Raw genomic sequence first — 14,773 nt, forward strand, 5'->3', positions numbered from 1 at the left:
TCATGACAGATGCTCAGTCTCATGACGAACACCATCCTACGAAAAGAGGCATATCAGATAAGACCAATGCCCCTTCTTCATCGTGGGTGAAGCTAGCATTCAGGATGGAACATATCAAAGCTAATGTCTCTCAGAATAGTCCTGGTCCATCTAACAATTCTCCTCGTAAACCTTCTGGAGAACTCTGTGACCGAAGACCACATCCGCTGAAGCAAAAGAGTCAATTTTGTAGTGATGGATAAATTATGATGATGACATTCTGATGGCCACCCAACAGACCTCAAGAGATGCCTATGTTATCCAGCCCACGGAGGTTGCCACACTTCATGTACAGTGTTCCATGATGCCATGTATCAAAGAAAGATGGTATGCCTTTGATATCATACCGCAAATCCACTGACCAATAGTCGAAGGGAAACTTTGAGATCCAAGGATTGCAATTAAAAGGTCATCAGTAGTGTTCCAGTCTTACGAATCAGGCCTATTCAGTCAATGTAGACTCAGAGGACTCTCCAAACATCCAATGTGTGCCATTTTTTCTCCAATGATGGGCCAGATTTTGATTAAAATTGGGAAGGATGAGTTCCTGTGCCCTGTGGAACATGGCAACAGATCTCTTTTGGGTATGAAGGATGTGTCTAAGCAGAGAACGGTGTGAATGGAATACACTGTCAACAGAGCGGACAGTTCCGAAATCCTTCAGGTCAAGGTAATCACCACCAGAAAACCACTTTGTAAGACAAATACCTAAGACTGGCAGACCGCAGAGGTTCATAGGCGGGTCGCATTAATGACTTTAGTACCCGAGGCAGATCCCAGGTTATGTAACGGTGAACCTCCAGGGTGGGTATTAGAAGCCCCTTTATGAAAATGGTGAACTGTGGATGAGCAAGAGACTTGAAATATCCGCAGGACAGCACTGATGACAGAGCCTCTACCTGTCACCGAATGGTATTTGGCGAAAGACCTTTGTCCAAGCCCTATTGAAGAAAATTCAGGACCTTAGGGAGTGGAACATGCAGCAAGGAGCAGCACTCAGTTGCACACCGAGCATAGAAAGCTTTCCATGTTGCCAAATAGACTGTGGACAGTCTCCTAGAGGCCTGAACGATAAAGATGATGCTAGGATCATAGTCTTCTCACCTCAGAGTGTTCCACTCAATCGCCAGGTGGTCAGTTGGTACCACTGGAGATCCAGGTACACCAACACCCTCTGGCTGAGAGAGGACTCACTCTGGGGAATGCACCAGGGTGGCACCACCAACAGCACCTTCAGGTCAGCAAACATCTGGGCCAGTGAGTGCAGTTTAGACCGAAGAAGGCATGCACACTGAAGATGTCTGGCCAATGGTCATTGCCGGTGCTAACAAGAGCAAGCCTGTGCAGTTTAGGCATCTGTCATGAGATCAAAGTGAGTTCCCCCCACTTTGGCTGTCAGACCTTGGGCAAACTCTGTCTGGTCTGTCATCTGAGAGTAGAGCTGAACAATCAGGTGCTGAGTTCATGAGCTGACTTTAAAATGTTAGTTAGGGAGGTCGTGCGAGCACATGGCGCCTGCAATAAAATTAATTCCTCCTCCTCTCAGCAAACAGAGAACAGGTGGGAATATTCCCATTCCACCTGTGCAGCAATTAGAATTGTGGCAAGAAGGGAGCACATGGTCTTGTTGCCCGAGCGCAAAGCTCCTGCAACAGAGCTGGGCAAAAGTCAGCCTCTCTCAAGGATAGCACCCAATGAACCTCTCCACTGGCTGATAGTAAACAAACAGAAGCCAGGAGAAAGGAGCTGATAATTATAATAATAATAATAATAATAATAATAATAATAATAATAATAATAATTTATTATATTTGTATGCCGCCTCTCTCCGAAGACTCGGGGCAGCTCACAACAATGATAAAAACAATATTATAGTGAAACAAATCTAATATTAAAAAGAAATATATAAAACCCTATCATATTAAAACCAGACAACACATGCATACCAAACATAAAATATAAAGAGCCTAGGGGAAATATGTCTCAAATCCCCCATGCCTGGCAGTATAGGTGGGTCTTGAGTAGTTTACGAAAGACAAGGAGGGTGGGGGCAGATCTAATCTCCGGGGGGGAGTTGATTCCAGAGGGTCGGGGCCGCCCCAAAGAAGGCTCTTCCCCTGGGGCCCGCCAGATGACATTGTTTAGTCGACGGGACCTGGAGAAGGCCAACTCTGTGGGACCTTATTGGTCGCTGGGATTTGTGCGGTAGCAGGTGGTTCCGGATGACCACTAGGCCACTGCTGCATTGCCCAGATGCACAGAACCACCAGCCCCTGTCAAATTATGCCTCAATCAAGTCCGGGAACATAAAGCAAATCTGGCCAAAGTTCCTGACAATAAATGCTACAATAGGGCATGGCAACCTCTGCCACGGCAGGAGCCAAAGCTTAGCCACAAAGTTCCCTTGATCCTTGGATGAAACTTGAGGATGCTGGGCAACGGACTCACAATTTGTAGCAATAATATTTGATCTAAAAACCGCTGAAGATAGCAATACAGAAAAGGAGCAAACTTAACCACATCTGTCTAGTCTGAGGATCGAGTTGAAGCTGGGAGTACTGGATAGATGAAACCTATCAAAATTGATAGACTCGGTCCTCATTCTGAAGGAGGACAAGGACAACCCATCCTGAATGCTAGCTCCACCCCTGATGGAGAAAATGCTTATTGAGGGGAAAGAAAGATAAGGTTGAATCCATTAAGGCTTGTGATATTTTTCTACTCCCCCAATATTTTTAGAACTGGTAAATCAAATAACTCTCATCATTGCTTTAACCATAAAGGAAAAATCTGACTTTTGTGCCCATTTTTCTTCCACCAGTTCTCAAGTTAGCTGGTCTTTAAGTAATAATAATAATAATAATAATAATAATAATAATAATAATAATAATAATAATAATAATAATGCATAACACACCACACATTGTGATCATGGAGAAAAAGAAAGTATGGATCATCGACATCGCAATCCCAGGAGACAGCAGAATTGAGGACAAGCAGCTAGAGAAATTAGTGAAATACGAAGATCTAAAAATTGAGCTGCAATGACTCTGACATAAGCCCGTGAAAGTGGTCCCAGTGGTACTTGGCACGCTGGGTGCAGTGCCAAAGGATCTCAGCGGACATTTGAAAACCATCGGAATCGACAAAATCTCCATCTATCAATTGCAAAAGGCCACTTTACTGGGATCGGCAAACATAATTCGCCACTACATCACACAGTCCTAAGTGCTTGGGAAGCGCCCGACTGGTGATGAAATACGAAATCCAGCATAGTGATCTCGTTTGCTGTGTTGTACTGACATAATAATAATAATAATAATAATAATAATAATAATAATAATAATAATAATAATTTATTACATTTGTATGCCGCCCCTCTCCAAAGACTCGGAGAAGCTTCTTAATTAACAGGCAAAACTTTTACCTTTAACACTAGAAGATGAGGAAACTCTTCTCAATTTCTAGCTGAGTTCAGAATTCAGAAGAAACCATCTTAACTCTAGATGGTTTTAAAATTAAAGCACTAAAGAAAAGATTCCATATTATAAGCAGTCAAAATACCAAGGCTAAATGCTGATTTCTTCAGATTCCAATTAACGCATACACTAAAGACTACTACAGTATTTTCTATTCCACATTTGACTGCTAGACTAATTACTGATGCTCTTTTCTCATTGTTTTTTTTAATAAAAAAACCTGCTCTATACCAGAACCCTTGAGACTACACTTATGCTCGTCTTTTACATTCTCGTATGATTTTGAATAACATAACCTTTATTCGAGGATATAAGAGAATATTTCAGTCTCGAGTTAGAATTATGTTCTTATGCATTACATATAAAGTTTTAAATTTCTAAAATGTTATATGTCATGCATAATAACGTAAGAACTGTCCCACACCAAAAGCCAATATATTATTGCAATAATGTCTAGTAATTTTTTTTCCAGACTCCTTCAAAGATAAACACAGTGAAAGAATAAGTGTAGTTTCAGTATATTACTTCAGTTCAAAAGCAAGCTCTTCAAATTATGAGAGCAGAAAACATCTCCTGGTGAACAGTAATACTCTTCAGTGTGAAAAAAAATGGAATTGATAAGCCAAATACATACATTTTCTTATCCAGTTAGCAAAAAGCTTTCTAGCAAGATCTTCAATTTTTAGAAATCCTGAAATTAAAAAATTGGAAATATGGGTCTGATTTATGTATTGTTTATCTTTTCTACTTTGGCTAAAGGACAATGAAGTGGTCACTGGAGTTGGATAGTAATATATCTGAATAAATATAAATAAATAAATAATAAAGCATAAAAGACAGGAGATGTTAGACATTAGGAGAAATAAATGTTGGAAATAAATATGGGAGATCCACAAAATGTTAGTGGTTAGGGCACCAGGCTCAAAACTAGGAAATTGTGAGTTCTAATTCCACCTCAGGCATGAAGGTCAATTGAGTGACTTTTAGCCAGTCATTCTCTCTCAGTACAACTCACCTCAGAGGATTGTTGTTGTTGCTAAAATAGGAAGAGGAAGGAGTGTTGTGTATATTTGCTGTTATTTATAAAAATGATCAGGGCGGGATAACAAAAATTAGATTAATAAATCAGGGGTCTCCAACCTTGGCAACTTAAAGATTTGTGGACTTCAACTCCCAGAATTCCTCAGCCAGCAAAGCTGCCTGAGGAATTCTGGGAGTTGAAGTCTACAAGTTTTTAAGTTGCCAAGGTTGGAGACCCCTGAAATAAATTACCTAAAATACAATGAAGATTAAATATAAATCTTCATCGTATTTTATCATTCTCAAATAAAACAGCACATAAGCCAATTTTAATAATAATAACAACAACAACAATAACAGAGTTGAAAGGGACTTTGGAGGTCTTCTAGTCCAACCTCCTGCTTAGGTAGGAAACCCTGCACCACTTGAGACAAATACACTGCTCAAAAAAATAAAGGGAACACTCAAATTACACATCCTAGATCTGAATGAATGAAATATTCTCATTGAATACTTTGTTCTGTACAAAGTTGAATGTGCTGACAACAAAATGAAATTGATTGTCAATCAGTGTTGCTTCCTAAGTGGACAGTTTGATTTCACAGAAGTTTGATTTACTTGGGAATTATATTCTGTTGCTTAAGTGTTCCCTTTATTTTTTTTGAGCAGTATAATTATCCAATATTTTCTTTAAAACTTTCAGTGTTGGAGCATTCACAACTTCTGGAGGCAAGCTGTTCCACTGATTAATCTTTCTAACTGTCAGGAAACTTGTCCTTAGTTCTAAGTTGCTTCTCTTCTCTTCCATTGCTTCTTGTCCTATCCTCAGGTGCTTTGGGGAATAATTTGTCTCTCTCTTCTTTTAAAATAGGATTGATTTAGGATTTTAAATTAGGATCAACTGGTTAAAAATAGTTTCTTTCCTCAAATCTCTGTACATCAGAATGAGACAACTACTTTACCCATTGCAGCCTTCATTCACTTTTCCAAATCTATTCAGGACAGTCCTTAACCAGCAAAAAATTGTCTCCTACATTCTAGAACCTTAATTTGTTCCTTTCTTGGCTATGGCTGCCTCTTCTGAACCCGAGATGATTTTTAGAAAAAAAGACAACATGATGGAAGAGGAAGATGAGGACAATGATGACAGCAAACAAGATAATCCTCAGATTATTTTATAGGGTTCTCTACAATGATTGGTTAGCAAGGGGGTGTCAAACTCACAGCCCATGGGCCAGATGTGTCACACATTGACCACACCCACCCATTTTAGGGAAGGGGAAAAAGTTGTGATACATGATAACAATATGATGCTGCATATTTGACATGCCTGGCTTGCCACATGCAGTGTAATGGTTCCCAGATAGCTATAAATTAAGCAAGAATTCTTTACAGTTCCAATCCCGAGAACAGAAAATGTCTGAAAGAATAATTTGGACTTCAGAGAAATTGTTTTTATTAGGTGATCATCATAATCAATAAAAACATTTTCATGGATTGTTCAAATGAATATTTGACGAATTTTTCATCTTGGGTCTTGTTTTAATGGAAGATGGAAAGAAATATGGCAATATAGAGATGGAATAAACACATATGGTCAATTTTCATCCACTTGGATTGGGTTTAATTTTCAAAGATTTTAATTTAGGTTTAGCAAATGAAAAAGAAAGAATGCCATAATAAATTCTAAGAAAAGTTGCTTGCTATAGTATGAAACTCTAAAACTTTAAAACTTTCAGCTTTGTAATATTTTTTAAGCACCCCCCCCCCCCCGCACATGCACACATATGGGGACAAATCATATCTCTAGCAAAGTCACTCTCTAAAATATTCATTATGAAGATCTAAATGCAAAAGCCACGTAAGGGTTTCCAGCAAATCCTCTCCTAAGAGATGCAACGTAGAACTAGGCTTGCCACTGTGAAATATAATAGGAAACTGTGAGTCAGCTAAAAGTCAGTTGCTCAGATTGCTTATTGTCTGCCAAAATGATGGGTTCTCTTGCTAAAGGGAAGAGGGGTTGTTAACAGTAGGAAACACTCCCTAATTTCAATCCTGAAGATTTTTATTCCCAGTAATGTCCAATTACTTCCTTCATGAATAACTTCCTGATCTGAGACCAAACCTTACTGAAGAGGAGATAGGATTTATTTTAAGTGGTTTTGTTACGTGGTTTTTTTCATCTCTTCTGTTAAGGTAAAGGTAAAGGTTCCCCTTGCACATATGTGCTAGTTGTTCCTGACTCTAGGGGCACTCCTCATCTCTGTTTCTAAGCTCTGTTTCTAAGCTTTCCTGCTGATGATTCCATGGTCATGTGACCAGCATGACTAAATGCTGAAGGCACACAGAACCCTGTTACCTTCTCATCAAGATGGTCCCTATTTTTCTACTTGCATTTTTACACATTTTCAAATTGTTAGAAGCTGGGCAAGTAACGGGAGTTCACTCCATTATGCGGCGCTAGGGATTCGAACTGCTGACTTTTCTGATCGACAAGCTCAATGTCTTAGCCACTGAACTACTGCGTCCTTGACCCTGTACATATATTATTATTGTTGTTGTTGTTGTTGTTGTTGTTGTTGAAATAAAACTAACTATATATGTCTAAATGAATATAAATACTTATCATCATTCAGTTCTGAAAATAGATGACTGTGAGTAAATAAAAACCTAGTGAATACAAAATAATGGTTAAAAATTAAACTAAAAAAGCACTCACATTAAAGCAGTACTCACATAGGTTTTAAAAACTGATGGGGTTTGAAAGTTACACCTCCTATTAAAAATAATATTTTTAAAAAAGAAACAAGAGTTTATGGAAAGGGGCCAAAACATTTTTATGTCAGTGAATTCTAACTGGTATCTTTTCACCCTTTTTATATTATCACATGTCTATTTTCTTCCTATGTACTTGTGTATTGGACAAATGAATAAATAAATAGAATAAATAAAAATAACATCAAAATAAAGAAGTTAATTCTGTTCATATTCCAGTGATAAGGAGACAGTTCCTTTCTTCAATTTTTAATACTGAATTCACTCACAGTACTGTGAGTATATTTTTAATAGCCTTACTACCATGGTTTTGTTCTTCCTGCCTACACGCCATATACCTTACAAAAGAAAAGAGAACTGCTTAGTCAGAAAAACAAGTTGTGAGTAGTGTTTCTTATACATGCTTTCTTTGTTTAGCCAAAACACTGAAGGGAAAAAATCTAGCTGGAATAATATAAATAATATTTTTGAAATTAGAATGAATAGAAAACTGAAAAAAAAAATCATCACAGAATACTGGTGCCATTATTTGTTTATTTAATAGTATTTCTAAATCTTTCCTGTGTCAATGGCCAGTGGAAAGAAACAAGCCAAGAAATTAGAGGAAGAGTGCTGGCATTCAAACCATAATCAAGGAGAAGGACTGCTAGAGCAGTGTTTCCCAACCTTGGCAACTTGAAGATATCTGGACTTCAACTCCCAGAATTCCCCAGCCAGCATTCGCTGGCTGGGGAATTCTGGGAGTTGAAGTCCAAATATCTTCAAGTTGCCAAGGTTGGGAAACACTGCGCTAGAGCATGTGCACCAAGACAAATTCCGTGTGTGTCCAATCACACTTGGCCAATAAAATTCTATTCTATTCTATATCTTGTTTCCCAGACAAGGCTATGAGGAACTGCTGGAAAACAGGAGATATGTCTAAACATCCAGCAAGATCACATTACCTTTCATGCCACAAGTAGAGACAAAGTGATGCATACTGGTTAATGTACTAGACTGGACAAGGAGATCACAGGTTCAAGTCTACTCAGAGGTGTAAAAACTTGTTTTGGGGGGGAAAAATTATCTTGCCTTCAGCTTCTAAATGAATTGGAGTAGAGAGGGAGTGTGTCAAGAGGGACAGTGCTCTCTAACCTCTTTTGAATCAATCTAACAATTTGTGCGCATTATATGGAAGCGAGAGAAAAATGTTTCTCACTGTTTGGGGTCATCTTCCTTAGGGATGGATGCATACAGTAATCATGCATGGTTTGAAAACGTACTTGAAAGGGCCACCCTCTCTCTTATGAATGAAAAAAAAGCCACTGAATAGAATTCAAATGGAATCACAGCAGCAGATAACAAACCTTGCCAAAATGTCTAAAGCTTTCTATTAAGGAAGAAGATCTGGCTTGGCCTAAGATTTGAAGCAGGAGTCAGCAACCTGATGCTTTGGAGCCACATGTGGCTCTTTCATACATCTGCTGCAGCTCCCTGTCACTGGTTGGCAGCACAATTATGAAAGGAGCTTCTGGTTGGGGGGGAAGCATGGTATGCTAGGAGGAGACTCTATGGCAATGGGCAGGTTTTCTGGTTGGCTCCACAACTGACAGGGTTTTCAATTAGGACAGATAAAGGAAAAAGGATACCACACTAGGAGGAGACTCTATGGAGGGAGGAACCGGACCTCCGTCAGCTCCAGAATTGAACAGGGGGCTTAAGTTAGTACCTTTGTGGCTCTTTGAGGGTTTAAGGTTGCCAACCCCTGATTTGAGGAGAAGCTTTTCCTCTCACAGTTGTTATTGTTCCCACAATACACTTCCCACAACTACATCCTCAGCCACAAATCACTGGGAAAACAAAATTCTTCTGATTCATTAAATACCACAGGCATGCAAACTATTGTATGTATAACATTCTGAGCCTTTGATTAATTAAAATGGAATGTTTATCAATCAACATACTGAAAGAACCACAATGCAGTTAGGAAACATGAAGGAAGCAAAGACAGTTTTCTAACTTGTATGTCATGCTCATTTCATCTAGATGAGCAATCCACAATTCAGATAGGTACCACTGAGTCTATATGCCTCATTCAACTTCATTTTTATTTGGAACGTATATAAACTAAAATGCAATTCTGTATACTTTTCCAAACTCTGCATTTTGAATTAAAATGTGCATGAAAATTCATATAGTTATTACTATTCAGAAAAGGGCACATTAGAAAGAACTGATATGTGCATAAAAACTCAGTACAATTATATGAACATTTTTTAAAAATTACAATTTCATACCAAAATGGAATAAAACTAATTTTGAAACACATGGAAAAATGAAAAACTGGTGAAATTGATTTAAGCTAATTTGTCTATCTGTTCTCTCATCCTGTAACTTTTGCTATATTGCTAATGTACATATTATCTTGTATTAGTGATATAATTGAAGAATTGCTCTATTATATTAAAACAGGAAAAACACACTTTTGCAAATAAAAACTAAATGTATAATGAATTTATTTTCATAATGAAAGCTGAAGTAATAAAATAGATACTGCTATGTTTAACATGCTGTATTTAAAATGTCATTTCTTGTGTTACAAGAAGGTCTGCCAAACTATTATGCTGATGATAGAAGAAAACAAAGTACCGTATATACTCGAGTATAAGCCGACCCGAGTATAAGCCGAGGCACCAATTTTTGCCACAAAAACTGGGAAAACGTATTGACCCGAGTATAAGCCGAGGTTAGAAAATGCAGTGGCTACTGGTAACTTATAAAAATGGAAAACAATAAAATTACATTAATTGAGACATGTTTTAGAATATTTATTTTAAAGAAAACCAGTAAACTAGCTCTGTAAATTTAAAAGAGGGTAAACAAATTAACAATATTAACAATAAATTAAAAAGTAAAAAAAGTAGCTCGATCAGGAACAAAGCTAAAACCTAAGAGTTAAAATCCTTCAAAACTGGATTCCTTCTCATCATTAATTGGATTTACATTATTGTTCTGTTTTTATATATGCTGTGAGCCACCCTGAGTCCTTGGAGAGGGATGGCATACAAATCCAATTAAATAAATAAACAAACAAACAAACAAACAAATAAGTGTATCCAAAGAAGAGCTTCAGCATTAGCTGCTGTGAGGGTATCAGCATAGAAAACCAAATAGATAGATAGATAGATAGATAGATAGATAGATAGATAGATAGATAGATAGATAGATAGATAGATAGATAGATATAGATAGAAAGATAGATAGACAGACAGACAGAAAAATAGATAGATAGATAGATAGATAGATAGATAGATAGATAGATAGATAGATAGATAGATAGATAGATAGATAGATAGAAATAGATAGATAGATAGATAGATAGATATAGATAGAAAGATAGACAGACAGACAGACAGACAGACAGACAGACAGACAGAAAAATAGATAAGATAGATAGATAGATAGATAGATAGATAGATAGATAGATAGATAGTTAGATAGAAAAATAGATAGATAGAAATAGATACAGATAGATAGATAGATAGATGATAGATAGATAGATATAGATAGAAAGATAGACAGACAGACAGATAGAAAAATAGATAGATAGATAGATAGATAGATAGATAGATAGAAAGAAATAGATACAGATAGATAGATAGATAGAAAAATAGATAGATAGAAAAATAGATAGATAGAAAGATAGACAGATAGAAAAAGAATTCCTGTCTAGCTCTGCCTCATAACACATTATTAGATCCTATCCAAGCAAGGACAGCAACTACCACAAAATACCATTTTTTAAACAGTTTAAATCCTTTCAAAGGAGGGGGAGGAGAATCTGACAGCAGGGGGCCTTTTTAATCCGACTCACCATTGCAAATGGCTGCCTCTTTTGCTTGAGCCAGGGAGAGGAACTACGGCATGCGAGAGAGGACAAAAGCTGGTGCCTCCTCGCTCTGGCTCAAGCAATGGCGCCCTCGTGTGGTGACTTTGTCAATGACCCGAGTATAAGCCGAGGCTGTGTTTTTCAGCCCATTTTTGGGACTAAAAAACTCGGCTTATACTCGAGTATATACGGTATTTAAAACAATTTAAAATATGCATAATAAAATTTTGTTTTTCTTTGTTTAGGACAAAGAATTGTCTGAACCCCAAGATAACACATGGTCTTTAAAAGTTTTTCAGCTTTCTAAATATTATTATTCAAATTGATATTTTGGATATATTTCTGGAGAACGATCATACTAACCACATTTAATATCAATTCATTGTGTGTACATTTGCAAATACAAATTTAGCATTATCCTGAGCCTACACCCACAAAAGACAAAGATAAATTAGTTTTGCACTAGTTTAGCAGGAAAAAGATAGTAATAGCAAGCTTTGGAGGACGAGAGAGAGTTGCTACAGCTCGTAAAAACTATTAAGTGTATTTGTGTATTTGTAATCTGGAAAACTTTTGAGGTTCTACAGTGGTCCCTCGAGTTTCGCGATCTCGATCTTCGCTAAACGCTATATCGCGAGTTTTCAACCCGGAAGTAAACTCCACCATCTGCGCATGCGTGCCCTTCCACGCATGCGTAGATGGTGGAGTTTCCCCGCCGGGCAGAGGCTTCCCTGGGTCTTCCCCCTCTTGCCCCGGTAAGGCGCGAGCAACGGCGTGGGCGGGTGGGCGGCACACGCGCGGGGAAACCCCAGGGCCGCTTCTCAGCTGAGAAGCGGCCCCAGCAACAGCGCGGGGGGCGGGCGGCACGCGCGCGCGGGGGAAACCCCAGGGCTGCTTCTCAGCTGAGAAGCGGCCCCAGCAACAGCGCGGGGGGCGGGCGGCGGCGCGCGCGCGCGCGCGGGGAAACCCCAGGGCTGCTTCTCAGCTGAGAAGCGGCCCCAGCAACAGCGCGGGGGGGGCGGGCGGCGCGCGCACTGCGCGCGGGGGAAACCCCAGGGCTGCTTCTCAGCTGAGAAGCGGCCCCAGCAACAGCGGGGGGGGGCGGGCGGCGCGCGCTGCGCGCGCGGGGAAACCCCAGGGCCGCTTCTCAGCTGAGAAGCGGCCCCAGCAACAGCGTGGGGGGGCGGGCGGCGCGCGCGCGCGCGCGGGGAAACCCCAGGGCTGCTTCTCAGCTGAGAAGCGGCCCCAGCAACAGCGTGGGGGGGCGGGCGGCGCGCGCGCGCGCGCGGGGAAACCCCAGGGCCGCTTCTCAGCTGAGAAGCGGCCCCAGCAACAGCGCAGGGGGGCGGGGCGGCGCGCGCGCGCGCACGGGGAAACCCCAGGGCTGCTTCTCAGCTGAGAAGCGGCCCCAGCAACAGCGTGGGGGGGCGGGCGGCGCGCGCGCGCTGCGCGGGGAAACCCCAGGGCCGCTTCTCAGCTGAGAAGCGGCCCCAGCAACAGCGCGGGGGGGCGGGCGGCGCGCGCAATGCGCGCGGGGAAACCCCAGGGCTGCTTCTCAGCTGAGAAGCGGCCCCAGCAACAGCGCGGGGGGGCGGGCGGCGCGCTGCGCGCGCGGGGAAACCCCAGGGCTGCTTCTCAGCTGAGAAGCGGCCCCAGCAACAGCGTGGGGGGGCGGGCGGCGCGCGCGCGCGCGCGGGGAAACCCCAGGGCCGCTTCTCAGCTGAGAAGCGGCCCCCAGCAACAGCGCGGGGGGCGGGCAGCGCGGGGGGGTGGGCGGCACGCGCGCGGACAAGCAGCAGCAGCGAGGCGGCGGGGAAACCCAATCTTCGGCTCCTCGCTGCTGCGGTGGAAATAAAAATACCATCTGCGCATGCGCAGATGGTGTTTTTACTTCCGCACCGCTACTTCGCGACAAATCGATCATCGCGAGGGGTCCTGGAACGGAACCCTCGCGATGATCGAGGGACCACTGTATAATGAAAAAATAATAAAGTCAACATTTCCCCATGTCAGCATTAATCCTACTCTCCTATAGCTTTAAAGAAGGTTCCAGGAGCTATAGCTGGCATTTTGAAAAGCTATCTCATATGTAATTCACTCATTCATATTCTCTCTCTCTCTCTCTCTCTCTCATTCTCTCATTCTTTTTCTTTCTTTCTTTCTTTCTTTCTCTCTCTTTCTGTCTCTATTCCTCCCTTTCCCTCCCTCTCTCTCCCTCTCTCCCTCTTCCCCTCTCCTCCTTCTCTTTCCTTGTGGGTTTGAAGCATACAATTTTTTTAATGATGTGCATTTTCAAAACTAAAATAATAAACAAACAGTTGTCCAGAGGTTCTCAAAGTTATTAAGAATGTACCTTCCTCTTTATTTTGTTTCCTTTTTAGCCATGTTTCCACTGTTTCAGCACCGACGCTCTCTAACACAAATTCATCCAGTACCTGGGGGTGAAGAGAAAGATAGGCCTTCACTTTTTCATCTGTCAAACCTGCAAAAGATAATAATAAACATTGTTTATACTATTACTATTTCAAGGAAAAAAGCAACAAGAAAAAACATCAAAAGCCTCATTCAGAAATTAACTTTATTGTGCTAAGAGCATCTCAAGAAAGGCTTTACAAAGAGGATAAAGAGATGAAATAAGACACAGACTCAGCAAACAGAATGCCACATGAAAGATTATCAGAGATCATTATAAATGAGAAATGTCTATGGAGATTCTCAATCATTCAGGTCATGGTTGTTCCAAAGGTGCTTTTTTTTCCAAAAGGCAACTGGACATTCTAACATTTCAAACATTTTTCCAAAAGGCAACTGGACATTCTAACATTTCAAACAAACAACCCCCAAGAAATCCATTTTACTTTTGGAAAAAAACATCTTTGGAATATAAATGAGAAACCTAAAGTTAAAGAAAATTGAAGTTAATCCTGTTTCATACAAAAATCAATACAATGACATATAGAGTCAAAGATTTGAAGGATCTGAAACTGGGTTTGTGTTAACTAGACAAGCAAAAGATTTTCATTTAGCAAAAAAGAAGAGGAAATCTAAGTTGAAACTTCAACAAACTCAATATTAGAAAATACAGTATGTTAAATTAGAAACAGGCACAGTAAAACATTATAGTGTCATCTGTTATTGATTTCTGACATACATGCATCCAAATAAATTTTAAATGCATATATGAAGAGAGAAATAACAGAAAAATTAAAAAGCTAAGTATTAGAGTGTCATATTTTAATCCCCACCCATTTTACAATGTATGCAACATTGTTGTCTGTTCATACAGACTGAAGACCTGTAAATACCCACAAATAAGTTAAAATAACTTCTGATTCTGACAGGCAACTAAAGCTGAGAAAAAAAGAATCTGCAAACACAACAGAACGGTGTGTAGTGGCAGCACATGGAGACATAAAGACAGTAAAGGGCAGCCATTCGTGGCCCTGCTGGAATGCTCCGGAGGGGGGTGCTTGTACATGCATGCACCCACCCTTCAGCTTCCTGTGCATGTGCAGAGTCATGGCTTGAAGCAGTCCTGCCTGGGAGCCACCAGCAGGAAGAAATCCTCCCAGAGGAAGAGCAGCTCATCAGG

The 14,773-nt window shown here is 40.6% G+C and overlaps 1 protein-coding gene across 3 annotated transcripts in view; it reads right to left on the minus strand.

The window, feature by feature from the left end:
- The window catches only part of PDE10A (phosphodiesterase 10A), a 331,061-nt gene that overhangs the window by 85,713 nt on the left and 230,575 nt on the right, over positions 1–14,773 (minus strand). For all 3 annotated transcript variants that reach the window (XM_070733856.1, XM_070733857.1, XM_070733855.1), the window contains exon 2: positions 13,535–13,663. Coding sequence is in view for 1 of the 3 variants with exons in the window: in XM_070733855.1 (XP_070589956.1) it covers positions 13,535–13,663 (129 nt within the window). In the remaining 2 variants the exon portion in view is untranslated. The remainder of the gene's footprint in view (positions 1–13,534; positions 13,664–14,773) is intronic.

This window comes from Erythrolamprus reginae, chromosome 1 (genome assembly GCF_031021105.1).
Source record: "Erythrolamprus reginae isolate rEryReg1 chromosome 1, rEryReg1.hap1, whole genome shotgun sequence".
NCBI lineage: Eukaryota > Metazoa > Chordata > Lepidosauria > Squamata > Dipsadidae > Erythrolamprus > Erythrolamprus reginae.